The sequence below is a fragment of the Thermobia domestica genome, chromosome 8 (genome assembly GCF_964235325.1).
Source record: "Thermobia domestica chromosome 8, izTheDome1.hap1.1, whole genome shotgun sequence".
NCBI classification, from domain to species: domain Eukaryota; kingdom Metazoa; phylum Arthropoda; class Insecta; order Zygentoma; family Lepismatidae; genus Thermobia; species Thermobia domestica.
Genome location: NC_137461.1, coordinates 6,027,856 through 6,046,992, shown reverse-complemented (window position 1 = coordinate 6,046,992; position 19,137 = coordinate 6,027,856). Strand labels below are relative to the sequence as shown.

The 19,137-nt window shown below is 37.0% G+C and overlaps 2 protein-coding genes across 2 annotated transcripts in view; both read right to left on the bottom strand.

Moving 5' to 3' along the window:
• LOC145692664 (uncharacterized) overlaps nucleotides 1-19,137 on the bottom strand; it is a 149,685-nt gene that overhangs the window by 101,514 nt on the left and 29,034 nt on the right. The gene's annotated exons all lie outside the window — the stretch shown is intronic.
• LOC145692663 (uncharacterized) overlaps nucleotides 12,963-19,137 on the bottom strand; it is a 158,253-nt gene continuing 152,078 nt past the window's right edge. Inside the window, exon 2 of the mRNA XM_081768034.1 lies at nucleotides 12,963-18,350. Within this exon, the coding sequence (XP_081624160.1) occupies nucleotides 15,619-17,817 (2,199 nt within the window). The 5' untranslated portion in view covers nucleotides 17,818-18,350 and the 3' untranslated portion in view covers nucleotides 12,963-15,618. The remainder of the gene's footprint in view (nucleotides 18,351-19,137) is intronic.

The window sequence follows — 19,137 nt, the reverse complement described above, 5'->3', positions numbered from 1 at the left end:
AAAACTTGAGGAAAAGCTGCAAACAAGTACGAAATTGAAACAAACGTTAGAAAGACAAAAAAGCAAAGGTTGGAGTTATCCCGAGACGAGACGAAACAGCTTTCCAGATAGACACAAGGCCGCGGTGCCTTAGTGGTAGAACATTCACCTCTGGTGCATGGGGTCCTTGGTTCAATCCCAGCTCGCGCAAAGTGGACTTTGTGGTGAACAAACACCGTGTGCATGGGATTCTCTCGTTCCTCCCACTTTCTTTATTCCACCATTTAACTCATTTCTCATCGTCACCGTCTCCTTTAGTTTAGCTGGAATAACTATGGGGTTTAAAGGTTTCATTTCATTTTGGATTTCCAATAGAAACAGTCCTTTCCGAGACGAGAGTCATTTTCACGACCTCTTTTCGAGACGATACGGTCTCAAACGATTATCTCGTACGCTATCCTAACAATGCTCATCGAAACAGAGCTGTCTGTATCAATATATAAGTAGGAGAGGAAAAGGTGGTTAGTCTTCGGTACCTAAGTAGTAGTATTAATGAATACGTGAAGTGTGAACGTGATATGTACTCAAGAGTAGGGACGGCGAATGAAGCATTTAGAATGAAGTATACTTTGCAGCAGGTGTTTGAATAGAGTTCCTGTGGACATTATACTCTCGGGGCGGGAACGTAAATGTTCTACGAAAGCGAAGAAAAATGATTGGACTTTCAAAACGTCAGTATAGAGAAGAATGAAAAACGTAGACCGAGCATAAAACCAATGAGAACGTGCTAGGAACGTGTGATGAGGAAGAAAAGAACAACACTAGATGTAAATAAAAGGGGAAGAGAAACCGATTATTTCAGTGGCGGAGAAGAAACTCTATCCTGAAAGACGTGAAAGAACTACTGTGGAATGACAAACAGAGGGAAGGAGAGAAAGAGATTAGCTGAGAATCCTTCTCTGATTGTGGCAGGTGACCAATGGTCATCAGTGAAAAGATCAGATAAGACGGCACACTATATGCATGTGTATTAAAGTTGCCGAATAGAACAGACACGCCTTTCAAGACAATATATCAACTTCGCTGCACCTTTTCTTTGCGAAAATGAAATGAAATCTTTCAGTTTTACGTCTCACGTTGTGCTGGCTAGGCTAAAGGAGACGGTGATGATGAGAAATGAGTGAAATGGTGGAATGAAGAAAGTGGGAGAAAACGGGAGAACCCAGAGAAAACCCACGATCACGGTGTTTGTCCACCACAAAGTCCACGGCGCGAGCTGGGATCGAACCAGGGACCCCAAGCACCGGAGATGAACGCTCTACCACTGAGCCACCGCGCCCCCTTTTCTCTGCGAATTAGCTTCAGCTCTTGTGTCGTAGGTAATTCTAATGGGTATATTACATTTTTATGTTTAGCTGTCAATCTTTTGTAGAACACCAAATAAGTTCCTCCTATTCAGCAGGCTTGCCAAATATATGATAATTTATCGTGATATACTATAATTTAAGCCTTACTGTCGTATACACTAATGTCCTTAATATCAGTGGCGGCTGGTACTATATGTTGCATGGTTGTGCAACCGGATATTTCCTTAATACTAAAGATATTTTTAAGTATTAAAGTAATGTATCAGTAAAAAATAAACCTTTGCTCTTGAGCGCAAAACAGTATTGATGCATTTCTAAAAAAATAATTTTAAAAAACTGAAAGAAAGAGAGTGATATACAAATCCAGTGGCAGCAAGCGTTGCCACTGGAAGCAGTAACATTGAGCATATGGCAGCGAGCTCCTATCTCTTAACATGAGGAAGTGGATTTATTCTTGCATCGCTGCTATCCTCCCGTATCACGCGTTTCCAGTTGCTATTTCGTTGCAACTGGTATAGTCAGCTTCTGTAGTAGTTACGAATTCCTCCGTTTGGCAGCGGTTGACTCAATTGATAGGTTGAGTGAGATATAGACTCTTGGAAGAAAGAAGTTAGTCACCAAACAGAAACTCGCAAAGAGCAAATACGCGTCTGGTGATAGCAGGGGCGGATCCAAGCTGAATATTTGGGGGAGGGCAGTCGTTCGAAGTCAATAGATTTTATTTTACATTTATAATACAAAGGTAAAAATTCTTGGGATAGGTTTTATTTTTAAAATAAAAAAATATCCTATTCTGGGAGGGGGGGAAGGGGGCGATCGAGACTCGAAGAAGAGAATGTCTTACCACTGGTCTAATTCCTACTGTGTGTCGCTCGTGCATATGATCCCGTGTTCAATTTCCGGCGGAGAGCATAAAAAATAATCTCAAATTATTCACTTTCAATACTCATCTGTCTTCTTTAGCCTAAATTACTGGAATGTTAAACTATTTTTTTTTCATTTTCGAAGGAAAAAATCTTACATTTCATGATCCTTTATAATAGAACAGCAGACAAAAATACGTAGTTACTGAAAATGAACTCTTTGTCCCTTATATTCATACAAAGAAATGCTAACAAAATGCATATTGTCGGAGGAGAGAGGTGTTTCTGTACCTTAAAGAAAATAAAGCGGAAAATATTTGCAGTAGCGATGCGTTCTATTCAGAAAAACTTGGCGAGCAGCATTTCAGATTTCAATGAAGTCATAGAAGAATTTGAAGCTCGAAAAGAACGAAGAAAGACCTTCCATTCTAAAATAATGCATAGTTTACTTAATTAAATAATTTTGTTTAACTGTGTGCATGAATATATGCAATTTTCTTGCTTTTTTTTGGGGGGGGGGGTTAACGATATCATTCATGGCTAGCACATGCTATATATTCGATTTATCTCTTGTTGAATAACATGTAGGTAGAAGTTTTTGTATGCAAATAGTGTATAAACGTACATTGATAGTGGTTGTTTTTTAAAAAAGAAATAACTTACATATTAAATTAATATTAAAGAATACACTTTAATCAATAAATATACAAATAGAGCTTATAAGGACGTTCGTCTTCATATTTCCTGAATATTTTTTGGGTAAGACTCAAGAATGCTGGGGGGAGGGGAACACTTGCGCGTAACTACATACCTTTGATATTGCAACATTGCAACCGGTACTTCTACAGACCACGAATCGCTACTGCTTAATATACGATAATTTTAGAACGCACACTTTTTCTTGCAGTTTTTGAATATGCAGCTAAATTGTAGATGTACATTAAATAATTATAAAACACACACACTGCGGTTTTTGACAGTCATTCTCGTTAAAATAAATCAATAACGATTTGAGAATTGGCAAATATGGCATCCCTGCATCTATTCTTTAAATCCAATAACGTTTACGAGGCTGTGGAAATATTTGTGTTGTTCAGAGTAATGTTAATAAAGATTTTAAAATGGTGAGGACAGAGAAACTGACTTGGATTTTGATATTAGATAAGTTTACTATATATATATATATATGCTATTATTAGTAGTATTATACTTATTTCTACAATTATTATGTGTATAAACGAATGTACGATAATTTTTGTGCTTTATGATAATTTTAGAAATGAGAATCGATAATTTTACTCTGGGGTTAGCAACTCTGCTTTCCACTTCGAGCAGTTGGCAACCCTATTTTTTAAATTGAAGTAGATGCCAATGCCATTATGAAGATTCGGTATTGTTCAAGTGCAAGTAGTTCCTCATGTATTTGTAGCTTTACGTAACTTTTACATAAAGAATGTTTACATGTAATTCGTAAAACAAGGGAATCACGTTTTTACATTTAGCTCTTCTAAAATTTCCTGATAAATGTTGTTTATATAGGCTTACACTCCACTTTAACACTTTGACTTGTGCAACAATCCTTTATTTTTTTTATCTACTATGTGGCTCTTACAGCCATTAAAAACTCAACATGATCACAGTACAAGATTAAGTGCAAATAAATAATTACTTCCCCTTCACTCTTCAAACTTCTTCCATTTAGCGGCACAAATGCAACTCAAAGGCTTACCAAACAGCTTTTATAAGACTTATCGGCCAATGTACTGTACATAGGCTATGAAAGACATACAATGTGATAAAATGCTACAAATATTAATAACTATAAATTAAGAATTATGAAATACTAGCATCAAGTACCTTCCTGTTCGTTAGTCACATTTTATTATTACTGAAGCGCTCTCTGATAATTATCGGTCACTTTCGATCATATATATATATATCCCCACCCCGCTCCCAAATTGCGGGAGTAATTTTGAATTTTAAACGGCATCAGAATTGTCACTGTTTCTCACAGAGATCCCAAAAACTATGGATTCGATACTAATATCGGTCATTTTTTATGATTTTATGTATATTCCCCCCCTTCTCCCTGCCCATGTTGCAGGGCACGGCATCGAGATTGTCACTGTTCATCTCAGCGACCCCGAAAACTATGGATTCAAGACTAATATTCGCCATTTTCAGTCATTTTTATATATCTTCCCCTCTCCCTACCCAAAGTTGTGGGGCTGAATTTGCATGTAAACAGCATCGGAAGTGTCACTGATCGTTTCAGCGACCCCGAAAACTATAGATTAGACACTAATATCTGTCCTTTTTGATTATATTTAAATGTCTCTCCTACTTTCCCTCCCCTAAGTTAATACCGTCAAAGTCATAGGATGAAAATCATTCCAGATCCGAACCTCATCTATGTTGAAAATTTGATCCAGATCGGCCGGGTGGTTCAAGAGTAATAAAGTCACAAAGAGAGTTAATTTCATTTTCATTTTTTAAAATATATCTCCCCCTTCCTTCTCCCTTACCTTGAAGCGTCAAAGAGAAACGCTGAAAATCATCCCAGGTCCAAACCTCATCAATGTTAAAAGTTTGATCGAGATCGATCTGGTACTTCAAGAGTTATTAAGCTTTATTTATATTTATATATCTCCCACTCCCTTCCCCCTCCCACTACACACAGAGCCCAAAGGACAAGGTACGGCTTATGTCAACCTTGTCCGTAATAGGGCACACAAACACATGTCGTAATGATACTAAACACGTGAATAATATTGTCACGAAACACACTGCAAGAAGACGCTAGAAATATTAATTTTAGTGGAAATAATGCTAGTTTAGTCACTAGACAACATTTAAAAGGTGCTAAATGTCTATTCTAACAATATAAATGAACCAATTGTTTTTGATAAAAAATATTTTTAAAAATTTCTAGATCAAGAGACAAAGTGCTACATTGGTAACACTGATAACAAGAGACAAACGACAACCGCTTCAAGTTTCCGCGCATGTGTATAAATTTTTGACATACAATTATATCATCTCAAACTTTGCCCCAGTGATCAAAACATAACATACTAATCCGTCAAAACTAATGAAAACAAGGCAGTAGATCATTTTGACATGATATAGTTGCTCACATTTTTTATGTTGTATCCGTAATGTCAAAAAATCGACATATTTCCTTATGTCCACCATTAGAAGGCAATTCATTTGTACACATTAAAGTATGTCCAAATTTGAAGACATGCATTTCTGTGCCGTTTTGAGTCGTTTAGGGCTCTGTGTGTAAGTTCTACCGTCAAAGTGAAATGATAAAAAAAAGTTTCCAGGCCCAAACCTCATCTATGTTGAAAATTTTATTGAGATCGGTAGGGTGGTTCAAGAGTTATTAAGTCACAAATATATATATATATTGGTTTTTGTATATCTCCGTCCCCTCCTCCACCCCTAAGTTCTAGCGTCAAAGTGCAATTATAAAAGCCATCCCAGGTCCGCACCTCATCTATATGGAAAATTTGATCGAGATAAGTCGGGCGATTAAAGGTATTAGGAGTCACAAACATAGTCAGTTTCAATTTTATAATATAGCCACAAAGGTGTTCCTAGGTAGAAAAATGTGTAATATAAAATAGTGTTGTGGAAAGAATGTAAATGTAGGTCCTGTAAAAAATGAGTAAGAGAAGAGAATAAAATATATCGTATGTATGTGTAGTCAGATCCGACTTTATCGAATGGCCAACACATGCATTTGCACGGGGCTGCAAAAATGGTGGCATAAATAATACCAAACTGAAATAGCTATATGAGAAATGCATGATTTAAAATGCATATTTTTAACTCAAAGTTAATTCCTGATGAACTTGCTGCAACTTGGTACGTTTACACCGACATACAATACCTTCTTATTAATAGTTTTATTCTTATTATTATTCAGTGAATCTTAAGTTTTATTAATGTTACTATAGGTAAGATCATTATCATCATACATATTCTGCCATCATTGGCAGGTTATTTGCCACAACTGAGAAGCTTCCATGCTCTACAGTCTTTTGCTAACCTCTTCGTCTACACGTACGATTTCTCTGTTTTGATATCGTCCATTAATTGTAGTCTTCTCCGCCTCCTCCCTCTCTTTCCTGCCACCATACCCTCTAGCACGTCCCTCATGATACAGTTTCTTCTTAGCCAATGTTCTAACTAGTTTCACTACCTCTCCTCAATGATTTCTAAAATTGTTATTTTCCCCTCAACTACTGTATTTCTAACAGCCTCTCATTAGTTTTCCGCTCTACGCAACTAATTATCTCCATTCTCTCCACACCCACATTTCGAAAATTTACAATCATTTTACATATTTTTTTAATGTAGTGTCCATGTTTCTGACCCACGCGAAACATTTTATGAGTTTTTTTCTCAGCTTTTTATTCAAGATCCACAAATTAGACTTTTCTTCCCTTTCAGGTTTCTTTCGCCATTCCTATCCTTGCTTTTATTTCACATTCGCACTTCATATCATCACCAATAATACTATCCAGGTATCGAAAATTAATCATTACTATTTCTACTTTCTTTCCTTCTACTTCTATATTTGACATCGATCCCTTCGTTCCAATCACCATGGCTTTTGTCTTTGCAGTTTATTTTCACTCCATATTTTCACAGTCCTTCCTCAAGTTTTCTAACGTTTTACTGACTTTGTTTTCAGATTCCGCAAAAAGTGCCATATCCGTAAACAATAACATAATACAGGGTTATTATAAATTATGGATCCATTTTTAAAAATTCGTAGTAATTATTAAAGTACAAATCCAAAATGAACAATCTTTATACCAATGGAAAGAGGAAGGTTGAAAGTTTCGGTGGGCAATGATGGTTTCCGAAGCGGCCGGTAGAGTTCGCGCGGCAATAGGCCGCCATTCGTTTCCCTCTCAGTTGTGAGTGAGATGGCTACCATGGAGCACAAGGTTTTCTGCGTTCCTGAGTTCGCAAGAAGTGAGTCACAAATTGTAGTGCAGCGGGCATTTCGTACAAAATTCGGTATTGAACCACCAACTCTACCAGTAAACTCTGGACGATCTGCGGAACGTTATCACAGCTGCCGTGCACTCAGTAACAGTAGATACACTTGCTCCTGTGTGGGACGAGTTCAGCTACCGCAAAGATGTTTGCTGTGCAGCAGACGGTGGACACATTGAACATTCAACACGGCTAGGGTTGAAAAATGAGCCCCCTATGTAAAGGGGCTCATATTACAACAATTACATTACTTTCTTTATTTCTTGTTATAGATGCCTAGGAAAAATCTCTTTCCACCAAAAGCCTCGCACAGAAGATCTTGGAAGAAAGAGGACATGGTTGAGGCCATTCGAGCAATAAGAAGTAAATCTATGGGTTAAAAAAAAGCAGAAAAATAGTTTTCATTTCCGAGACCAACGCTCCAGAGACTTGCTTGTCTTGGTGTGACGCTAGAAGATTAAATCTTCCTCTGGGAAGAAAACCCGTAATGAGGAAAGACCTGGAAGAAGAATTGGTCAATTATCTATTGAAAATGGAAAGTAAATTCCATGGATTAATCAGGGCATATGTGCGACAATTGGCATTCCAATTATGTGAAAGGAACGGGGTGCAACACCTTTTCAAAGATGGCTTGGCTAGACGAGCGTGGTTTGATCATTTTTTTGAATAGACATAAGAATGTGTTATCCCTATTAAAACCCACAGCAACATCATGTGCACGTGCAAATTCCTTTAATCGCGAGGCAGTGAATGTGTTTTTTGACATTTTAGAGACTGAATTCGAGAATCACCAATATCCACCCCAACGAGTGATCAATGTAGACGAAACAGGGATCACCATCGTGCAAAGCAAAACACCACGAGTGGTTGGTCTCAAAGGAAAAAAAACAAGTGGGAGCATCTGAGAAAGGGGAGCATTAGTTATAGCTGTCTGTTGTATGAATGCAGGAGGAGACTTTGTCCCTCCAATGTTCATGTTTCCTAGAAAAAATATGACTCCAACACTCATGAAAGGAGCACCTCCGGGTTCAATTGGAAGATGTCATCCATCAGAGTGGATTTAAGGTCCGTTATTTACACAGTGAATGAGACATTTTTTTCAAAGAACAAAATCAACAGCTTCCCCATTCTTTTAATTCTTGATGACCATAACACACATACGAAAAACACTGATGTAATAAAGCTCGCACGTCAAAATCACATCTCAATCATCAGTATCCCTCCCCACACAAGTCACAAGTTGCAACCACTGGACAAATCATTTTTCGGCTCTTTAAAGCATCAGTACAGTGAACGAATAAGACAATGGCTACGTCACAGTGAAAGACCACTGGGTCCTTACGACATTGCAGAGATGTTTGGAAAGGCTTACTTATTGTGCCAAACTGGCACAAATGCAGTGAATGGTTTCAAGGCTACCGGAATTTATCCCTGCAACCGCCCAATATTCACCAATGCCGATTTTACACCTTCAGTGAACGAGGACGAGGATGTGTGTATCTCATTAGATGCTACAAATAAAGCGCAAACAGTTCCACCTCATAACCCCCCTGCCCATTCTATTGCAACTATGGATTCTGATGACCAGGAGAATTGTGACATGAATCTTGATACTTCACCTCCTTGCAACACGACATCTATTTCTATTCATTCTTCAAGTGCCCAACAGGACACATACTTAATTCTACTGAAGTTCATATCCCAAGCGCTTGTGATATTGCTAAAGCAGGATCATCTGGACTTTCTGGTGCATTACATTCCCCACCTGGAGTCAACAGTAAATATGCAATCTCACCAAAGGATATCTGGCAATCCCAAAGCCTAAGAAGAAAATAACTAATAAAGGACGAAAACCTACCAAATCAGCATTGATAACTTCTTCTCCCTCCAAAAAGGCTTTGGAAGCAGCAGAAAAGAAGAAATTCCTGAGAAAAGGAATCACAGTAGAGAAGCCCAAGACGGGGATGAATGGGACACAGGAGGAAAAAACGAGAGAAATCTCTAAAAAGAAACCTAAACTGTCGTGTAGACGTAAACGTATGCTTTCTGTGGTGTACTCTGATAGTGATCAAAGTGACTCTAAGTTTGATTCAGGAGAATCTGTTCTCGAACCTTCTTTTGGTGTTGAGAAACCAGATAATGTAGGCGCAGCGCGTTTATTTTGTGCAGGGCTCTTTTCTGAAGACACGATGGGTGAATTGTGGGTAAAATGTTTTTATGTGGCTTGTGGGTGCATGTGGAATGCGCTAGCTGTGAAAAAGATATTTACATGTGCGATTTTTGTACATAATTCTTCTAACACCCAAATGCAACGATTACTTCTACATTTCAAGTTTTGTGTAACTAAAGTGCTAGATAATGTTAACTATTTTAATTTTTCATTCATTTTTAAACATGGTAGCTCACATTGCCACCATATTTTGAATTCAACTTTTGATACATTACTTCAAATCTGTTTTTCTTATGTACATTGTAAGCCAATTTCCACCACGTATTGCAGAATAAACAAAATTGAGCAATAGTTCTCTCATTACTCAATTGAATTTCAGACCTTCAGATAACATAGGTACCAACTACCATTAGGGGGCTCATATTACCCACATACGTCACATATTTTAGAAAGTGTTACCTTCTGCTAAAACATGTTTTATGTTAACTCACAATCTATTTATCACTACAAATGATGTGAATTATGGTGAAAGACATATCAAGGTATGTTTTCCCCAAGTTTTACTTTGCAATTGCCATATTTGTGTGAGTTACACCCCGGAAAGAAAGTGAGGGCTCAACATACCACCCTTTCCTCTATTATTATTATTATTATTATTATTATTATTATTATTATTATTATTATTATTATTATTATTATTATTATTATTATTATTATTATTGCGATATATTTTTTAAAGAATGAAAAAATTTTGTTGTTAAATGCAACGAATATCTTTAATTATGTAAGGTATATAATTACACTTACGAATCTAAGTCGAATGTACGATATAATTCTAAACATCCTCTGAGCCTTTTCTTCTTTATTTTTCATTTGTTTTGTGTCATTACAATTCTTATTCTGTGAGTTATTTTCGTAACATTTTTTAATATTTTCCCAATTATTCTTTTAATTTTTTCACATCACTTCAGTTAATGTATTTGCCGATGTATCTGTAATAGTATATAAATAGTTTTTTTTTTTTTTTTAGTATTGCATAGTATATACAGGCAAGTCAAAATTATGGTTTTCAGAAATTTATTCTGTGAGGAAAGGTAAAACTCTCAACATATCACAAGTGTTCAATGCGAGCACCTCGTGTAACATGACACACACATCAACCAAGGGCGCCGATTTCTCTGTAAATTTGAGGGGGGGAGAATTCATATGCAGAAGGTATATATAAAGATTTTAAGACAAATTGCATTCAAATTATACCAAATATTGTATATTCTTAAATACAATAAGGGGGCCCACATCAGCTTTGGGGGCGCGGGCCCCTTCGGCCCTCCTCAGGATCGGCGCCCTTGACATCAACCCGATAGTTAATATCCTGCCAAATCTTCTGTACAATGTTGTGATCAATATCAACAATTTATTTCATGCTCGCTGCTGACTCCTAGCGGTAGAAAGTGGAAACACTGCCTGAAAACTAAACTTAGAAAGTTAATCTTTCGAAGCACATGTCTCAGAATAACATGTGTTCATTAGACTTCACAGAATAAATTTCTGAAATCCGGTCCATTATTTTCACTTACCCTGTATATAGTTTTATTTTATTATTTCATCGAATATGTAGCTATTTGATATATTCTTTTTCAGAAGTTTTGTTGAACATGGATGTTATTTTGGGATTCTCTTTAAAAGATACATCACTGGTCTTTTGGTGAAGAGACAAATTGCCTCGTTGAACACTCCAATTAATCAATCAATGGGATTGAATATACAGGATGGACCATTTATCATGAAACGTGCTTGTAACTTTTAAGCTAATATATAAAATTCGATGGAAATTTTGAAATATGCAAATATCAAGAGGTAGATACTGTTTGGCATACAGTAGAAACTCGATTAACCGTCACTCTTTGTTATCCGTCACTGCTCCGGACAGTACTGTACTTTAGATGTGCCGTAATTTAATTACAGCGTCATTAATTTAATTTAATTTAATTGACATATGTAATTTAAATACAGTATAAACATGTATTATTCACTTGTATAAGGTTATTTATTTCTTCCAGAACCTTCTAAATCTACTTACTGTAGAGGTTTATAACGATATTTCTGTTATCCGTCTATTCGCTTAACCGTCATGGTCCCGGTTCCGAGGGTGACGGTCAATCGAGTTTCTACTGTACTTAGCAATATCACTCAAGAACTGTATTGTCAACCTAACATAAAATTTTGTTTCTTTTTTATTAGATTACGTCAGGTTATTACAAATTTCAAATTTACATGGCAATAAATATCATATTACTAGGAGTTTTCGGAAAGTAAGGTTACAAAGCATGCAGTGAAACGTGCATATATTATTTCATACAAGTAATACAGCCAACAGATAGTACATACATTAGGTTAGTCTTGGTATCGGTTGAGGCACTTGTCGCATCGTGGGATGAGTTTGAAGATTTTCTCCTGGTAAAAATCCTGTCCTTGCGTGTCCAGCCACGCTCTCACAAAATGTTTCACCTCCTCGTCTGAAGCGAAGCGACAGTGTTCTTGGTGCTCCTTCAAATGCCGGAACATATGAAAATCCCTTGGTGCATGCTCCGGGATGTAGAGAGGCTGATCAACGATGTCTCAGCAGCGAAACTGCTTCAGCACCGTCGTGAACTTTTGGACTATTCTGCTCGTCGCTGACGTTTTCTCCACCAGTTGAAAACTTTCCACACCATTCTGCGACAGCTGATGAGACATAATAGTCTCTCCGTAGACTTCTACCAGCTGCCGGTGAATTTCAGCCGCGGGTATATGTTTCGCCCACAGAAATCGAATAACTAAGTGGACATCTTCGCGAGACCAGTTTTCCAAACGAGTCGCCATTTGTGTTTACCTACAACTAGCGCCATACGTGGCGAGTGGCTGAAACTCTGCATAGTTGCCAACTCCATGTATTAAAATTATCTCACACTCCTTATTCTTTTATATCACGAAACTCCAGAAATATCCGTCTTGTAACTTAGATTCTGATCCTTCCTCGTAGTTTTAGGGATGCGCACGAAACGAGTCGAGACAGGATTTTCCTGACAAAATTCGAGTCGAGACACGGCTCTTCCAATAGAAAAAAATATACATTTTTTGAGTCGAGACATCATTTTTACAGCACATTTTCGAGACGAGACAGCCACAAATCTTGTCTCATGCACATCCCTAGTTTTGATGGGTATGTGCTAATAATGTTGCTAACATTTCAAATGTTGGTACCAGTTTTAAGAGAGAAAAAAATATGAACACAGCAAATATGTAATAATGTTCTTTATTACAATCCACAGTTAATCTATACATACAATTTTCTTGTGGATTAAACCACATTTATTTTTGCTTTAACAAAAAAAGATCATAATAATTCAACATCACAACAACAAAAGATATTTTTGCTGATATAGTAGCAGTCCTTATAATAGTATATGAAATACTTTTCTCACTAGAAAAGGTTTGTTTGGGGTTATCTACTAAGTATCTTCAAATAAATCTACTTTTAGGGTTGTTGCTGGAAAAAGCAAACATGAATACATCACTCATTATTCATAAAAAAAAGAGTCATTCACATATCACTTTCACTTCAGCATGTTTAAAGTAAATCCCATCGTAAAGAGTTTTCGTTATAATAGTACAAGTAATGTTCAAAAGATTGGACGTTATAATACATTCATTCATAATTGTAAGTACATATTTTTACGATATAATTAACTTCAATTCGATTTTTTTTTCTTAAATAGAAGAAATGCAATTCACCAGTGCGTAATCCGTGACTGTCATGGCTCAGATTCGTCAGTAAATAAACCAACAATACGTCAAGTAAACAAAACAATGTGTCCTTTGTTACAAGCCTGCCTTTCACATTAACAAAATAAACAGTGAAATTCACCTTTTGTCTCCTAAACAACCAGTGATTGACACACCAAAGCTTTAAAAGATACAACAGTATTATTATTATTATTATCATTGTTTACATTACAACAATCAGTTGCTTACCAAGTTAAAAGATATACACAAAGAAATGTATTTGTTTTCAACAATGTCACGTGATAATAGGAACTTATAATTTGACATATTAAAAACAATACATCGAATTTATTTAATAATAATATTAAAGCATTTATTCTTTTTTACATATTTTGTTTACTATCAAATTCAATAGCATTTTTTTTTTCATAATAAACATTAGTAAATAATGGCACTCATTTTAATTTACAAAATGCTTCACAGTTTATTAAATTGTGTCAATCTAATACATTGGAAGTAAACAAAAACTCTGTAAATTATTGTAAATTCGTTCAACTTCTTAAACTTAGAAAAATTTTTACGCCAATCAAAGCTCTTGATGTCGTTCCCCATTATTTTTTCAATTTTATGTTTAAAAGAAAATTCAGTAATAAGACACAATATGTTGATTCTGAAAAGTATGTCATTTAATATGATCAATTCTGCTATTACAAGCACTAATAGTTATTTTCGAGAACACGTATAATTCAGAAATTTATGTGTTCAACATTACAGACCGTAAAACCCATAGTTCAGGTCTATAGTAAGTGCCTTGGATTCACTTACTGTCTTTAGTAAGTGCTATTTGAGCTACTTTTGAAATTTTTAATATATTTTCTCTTTCATTTGAGTAATTCACTAAATAAATTATTGTGCTGAGTTAAGTATTATAAGAGTTTATTACTGTGAAACCAAATTCAAATACGATAAGAAACTGATTTTGTGCCCAAAAAAGGAGTCCTTTGTTACAACCTTGCTTTCAATGAATGTTTTTTTTTTTTTTTTAATTATACTTAGGATCTTATGATAAATCAATTCTTAGAAACACACTCATACAAGTAATTAAAATAACCTTATCAGAAGCAATTCTATCTTACGAAACTTCTTTTTCTATTAGGGAAGCAAGAATAAGTGCTTTAAAAGTTGAAGGTACAAAGCAATTAAGGTTACTGCTATAAATGTGTAACTCCAACTTTTTGAGAGGAGCTACGGAAAGTAATATAAAAATAAAAATGATCGAGTTTATAAAAGTTGAGTTGAGTTGATTTTAGTTTAGCGTCCCTTTCAGCAGCGAGGCTATATGAGAGGTGGACCTAGTAAATTCTGTTAATTCACTTCTTGATTATAGATATATATTGGATATTTGGGGACGATATTTATCTTAAATTAGGTAAAGAAAAAAATTAGTTGTTAAGAAAACATGTACTTTCTCTTAAGAAATTAAAAATAGTGTTCTTGCACGTAAATCCTTGGATATTTTAATAATTAAAAATGTCAATATTTCAATTAAAGTACAAATTAAGGAACGGCGTTAGCTCAATGTTAGAGCGTTCACCTTTAAAGCGTGAGGTTCTTGGTTGGATTCCAGTTCCCATCAAATGGGCTTTGTGTGCGTGCGTGGGTTTTCTCGGGATTCTCTCGTTTCCTCCCACTTCCTTCATCCCATAGTTTCATTCATTTCTCGTCATCACAGTCTCTTTTAGCCTACACCGCATAACCGTGGGACGTAAAACTGAAAGACTTCATGTTCCTTTTTCCCTTCATATCGACAGCTGTTTTTTTTTAATACATCTTGTCAAGTGATCTATGTAACTGTAACAATAGTTATTCAATTTATTCGTATATTTACATACAGTTAAACAAGTCAATTAGGTTAATATTACAGATTTATACCGTAAACAACCAGAAACAAAGTGGATGAAACAATAGATTAAATGTAAAAAAGTTAGAATACTTTTTTTGAAAGTCACAAATCTTAGTAAATATTGCAATAGATTTCTCAGTTAAATATCTTGTACAAGGAACACTCTATTGGTAAAATTTATAATTTTATTCTGAATAAAGCAATTGAAACAAACCTTAAAAATAAGAGAAAATCTGAGCCAATCCCATCACGGATATACGTACCTATCAAATTAAAATAAGCATCATTCATTTTATGTTCCCTGGTGTTTTTGATTAATTTATTAGTTTGCTTATGCCAAAATAATAATAAAAAAAATGAAATAATGGATCTACCACACTTAGCAGAGAAACTTATGAATGCCACAAGAAATGTGTATATAAAAAAATCGAAGAAAAAGATTCAAAAACTTTGAGCAAATAGAAACCTATGTTCATTGTTTCTATTGGAGAAACACTACACAAACACTCATTTATACGTCTTGGTTTAAATTTATCAACTCATTGTTTTCATTATTTAATCCACCACCTGCACAGTTGCAAAGGCGCTGAAGGTTACTTTCTTGGGTTCCGTATATTCACCATATTTCTTCGTCTTCTTGATCACAGATTTAAGATTTCCTTGAGCACCAGCATTGGCGCTAGCATCGGAAAATGCCGAAATTGACCGCGGACCAAATTGGTCATCCGCTGTTGGCTGATTGGAGTTTCTTGACGAAACACTACCCATGCCTGCCGTGACTACTTGTGAACCCTTTTTCGAGGACGAAACCACCGACCCGCTTATTTCGCGCAGTTTCTGGGAAAGACCAACAAATCTGCTCGATGTCACTGCGTCAATGTAACGATACGCCATTGGACGTTTTGTTGGACTTTTACTGCGACTTCTTCTCTTCATTTCTTGACTCATTCGTGAATCGCGATTCGGACTATTTCGCGCCGTCGTCACTGCAGTGTGGTGATGAATATCGGATTGTGGTACCCAGTGTGGATACAAGGGCGTAACTACAGCTCCATTATTATTAAAATCACCGATATTAACATACATCCATGCGTATTGTGGCACCCGAGACACTACCGTAGCTGTAGGTAACGAATGATCAACCGATACGCGAACGAACTGGTTTCTCGATACCAGTGATGATTCTTTATTATGTGACGATGAGCCATTACTAGAAGACATTCGTTTTGAGTCAGTAGAGTGCTGATTCGATGAACTGTTTCGCAATGAAGGATGACCTGCTGGTGTGTTTGGCGGTGAAGGTGCTGGGCCTTTCTTTTTGACGTATCTTCGTCGCTCGGGTCTTTGAGGAGGATTAGTTGGGGTTTTATTTGGTGGAGGAGACCAAACTTTTCTCAGTTCACTGTCGTCCTGCCCAGCTCCTCCGGGAAGTTGTTTGTGGAGCAGCATCGCCGGCTGACGCTGACGTAAAGTAGGCTCTTTCTTTGTCTCTACTTCGGCTAAAATTATTCCTTCAATTTCTTTGTTGAATTTTGACTTGTTTGCCTTTGTTGCAGAGCAATTCAAAAGATTTCCTACATCAGGCGTGCTGATACTAATTATACTAGAAGGTTCTTCGTCTTCTCCCAGACAAGATTCGATCCCAGGGCCCGACGCACCAGAGACTTCAATATGCGTGACACCATCACCATCGGTTCGGTGAACTAGATTCCATTTGGCAGAAGCCTCAAGCTCTGTAGGATCCTTTCTATGGAGTGGAAGGCGTTCTATAGCAGTCTTATTGGTATTATTGTTGTTAGTAGTAATAGTATTAGCAGTAACAGTAGAGGATGTGGCAGTGGCAACGCTTGGAATGTGATTGGTCGGGGTTTGAACTGACGACAGAATGGTTGAAGATTGATGAAGATTTTGAAACGGGGATGGCGAGGGATGATTATTCTCTTTGGTTGGAGAAGGGGCGATGGACAAGGACGTAGAAATGTTTTCAGTTTCTTTACTATCTTTCCTTCGATGGTGTTTGTATTGTTCTAGCTTAAACCTCCGACTCAAATCGTGGTAATTGTTGCATAACCTCTTCGCGCTTTCGTCGTTCTTACATTCAAATACAACTGCTTCTAAGGAGGATGGGTTTGGCGTTGCACTGTCTTTGGAACTAGATGAGGACCTTCGCGTCTTCACGACCCAGACAATAACACGAGGAAACGCTGAATCTGTGTGACAAAACACAACATCACTTACTGAGTAAAGTTCTCTTAAACCCTCTTCACCTTCCCTAAACGCAACATTACTACTAGCACCATTACTATTATTGCTATTTGGGTGGTGCTGCTGCGGATGGTGGTTAACGTTGCTGCTATGAGACTGATGTGTTGGAGAAGACGAACCTTCTAGGTCATCCGTATCAGAAGCACTGCTATTGGCGCTACTTGTCTCGTCGGAGTCTTGAAACTTGAATACATGGTCATCAATGACCTTTATGGGGTCAAGCCCACAGAACCTCTCCTCCACAGTATCTCCAGATCTTGTAGACTCGGTATCGGACTCAAAACCTTCGTCGGGCCTCGCACCAATGACTTCCAAACCCCGTTCCCGACATCGCAGAACATAACGGCTCTCTTCAGCTGTTCTTGTATTCTTGGAGCGTGCCAAAAAACTCCGCACAAGAATGGCTAAAGTGGAGGCGTTGACAGCTCCATCCACGGAACTCCGACCTAGAAGAACTGCCTCACATGAAGATACTTCTTGCCGTGACATGGTTTTCACGCCAAGAGTCGTCTTCTTTTTGTTGGAAAAGAAATATTAATTTTTTTCTTTCACACTGCACTTGTTATTTTTTCCTTTTCCCCGCTGAATGTAGTTGTTGTTTCTCACAATAGACGCCACTGAAGGTAAATAATGATAACCCCACTGGCTGAGTAAGTGTGGGAACCAGCAGGAAGCCTCCACAGCGGTGGGGGGATGGTTGATCTTGTAGAATGTAAGGTTCTTCAGAATCAGGTTGAAGGGGCAACATCTTCGCTGGTGCGACGGTTGTTAAAGCAACGAACAGTTTCTTAACATTATCTGTGTTGGAAAGTCTGTGCTTTGGGAAGGAATATGGAATACTAAGACACTATACTTCTCTTGTAATGAATGGATTCTTTTAGAAGTAGAATACAGTCTGGAAGGCTACTAAAACCGTGAGGACGGTGTTGCAGTGGATAACCAGATGTGCTGTGCACTTACAGAAGAAGAAGATTCCCAATCGTCTAGGTTTAGCATGGGCTCTTCGTAACTCTTCACCAAACCTGAAACGATACAAAAACAAAAACGAAAATTAATATTCGCATGAAATCAATTATTTCAAAAATAAAATTACTATTACTTTATACATTAAAATTATAATTTCATTTGTAAGAAATATGAAATAATACAAAACAAGATTCACATTAAAGAAAATAGTCTTAAGAAAATTATAGGTTTTTCAGCCCACAAAGTACAGTTACGAGTTGACAAGCCGCGGTGGCTCAGTGGTAGAACATTCATCTCTGGTGCATGGGGTCCTTGGTACGATCCCAGCTCGCGCCAAGTGAATTTTATGGTGGACAAATACCGCGTACGTGTTTTCTCGGGATTCTCCCGTTTCCTCCCACTTTCTTCATTCCACCTTTTCACTCATTTGTCATCATCACTGTCTCCTTTAGCCTAGCTCAAGGGCGCCCATCAGAGGGGCAAGGTGGGGCGTTCGCCCCCTAAGAGGAAATTATACTTGGGAATATCGAAAACCCAATAGAATTTTTACATTAGTTACAGCAAAATTTGAAACTATATTTGAAATGTCGCTTATACTTGCCCCCCTTGGAAACCACAACATGGGCGCCCTTGGCCTAGCTGGCATAATCGTGGGATGGAAAACTTAAAGATTTCATTTCATTTTTGATACAAGTGGAATAGGAAATAATTAGGGTTGTACATTCTCAATGAAGTGATCCTAGATTCCGACTAGCGACCATTCTAGTTGAGGTTGTTTTAGGGATTTTTCCTCAGATCTACCAGGTGAATGTCGGGATTGTATCTTTAAATACTAATTTTGAC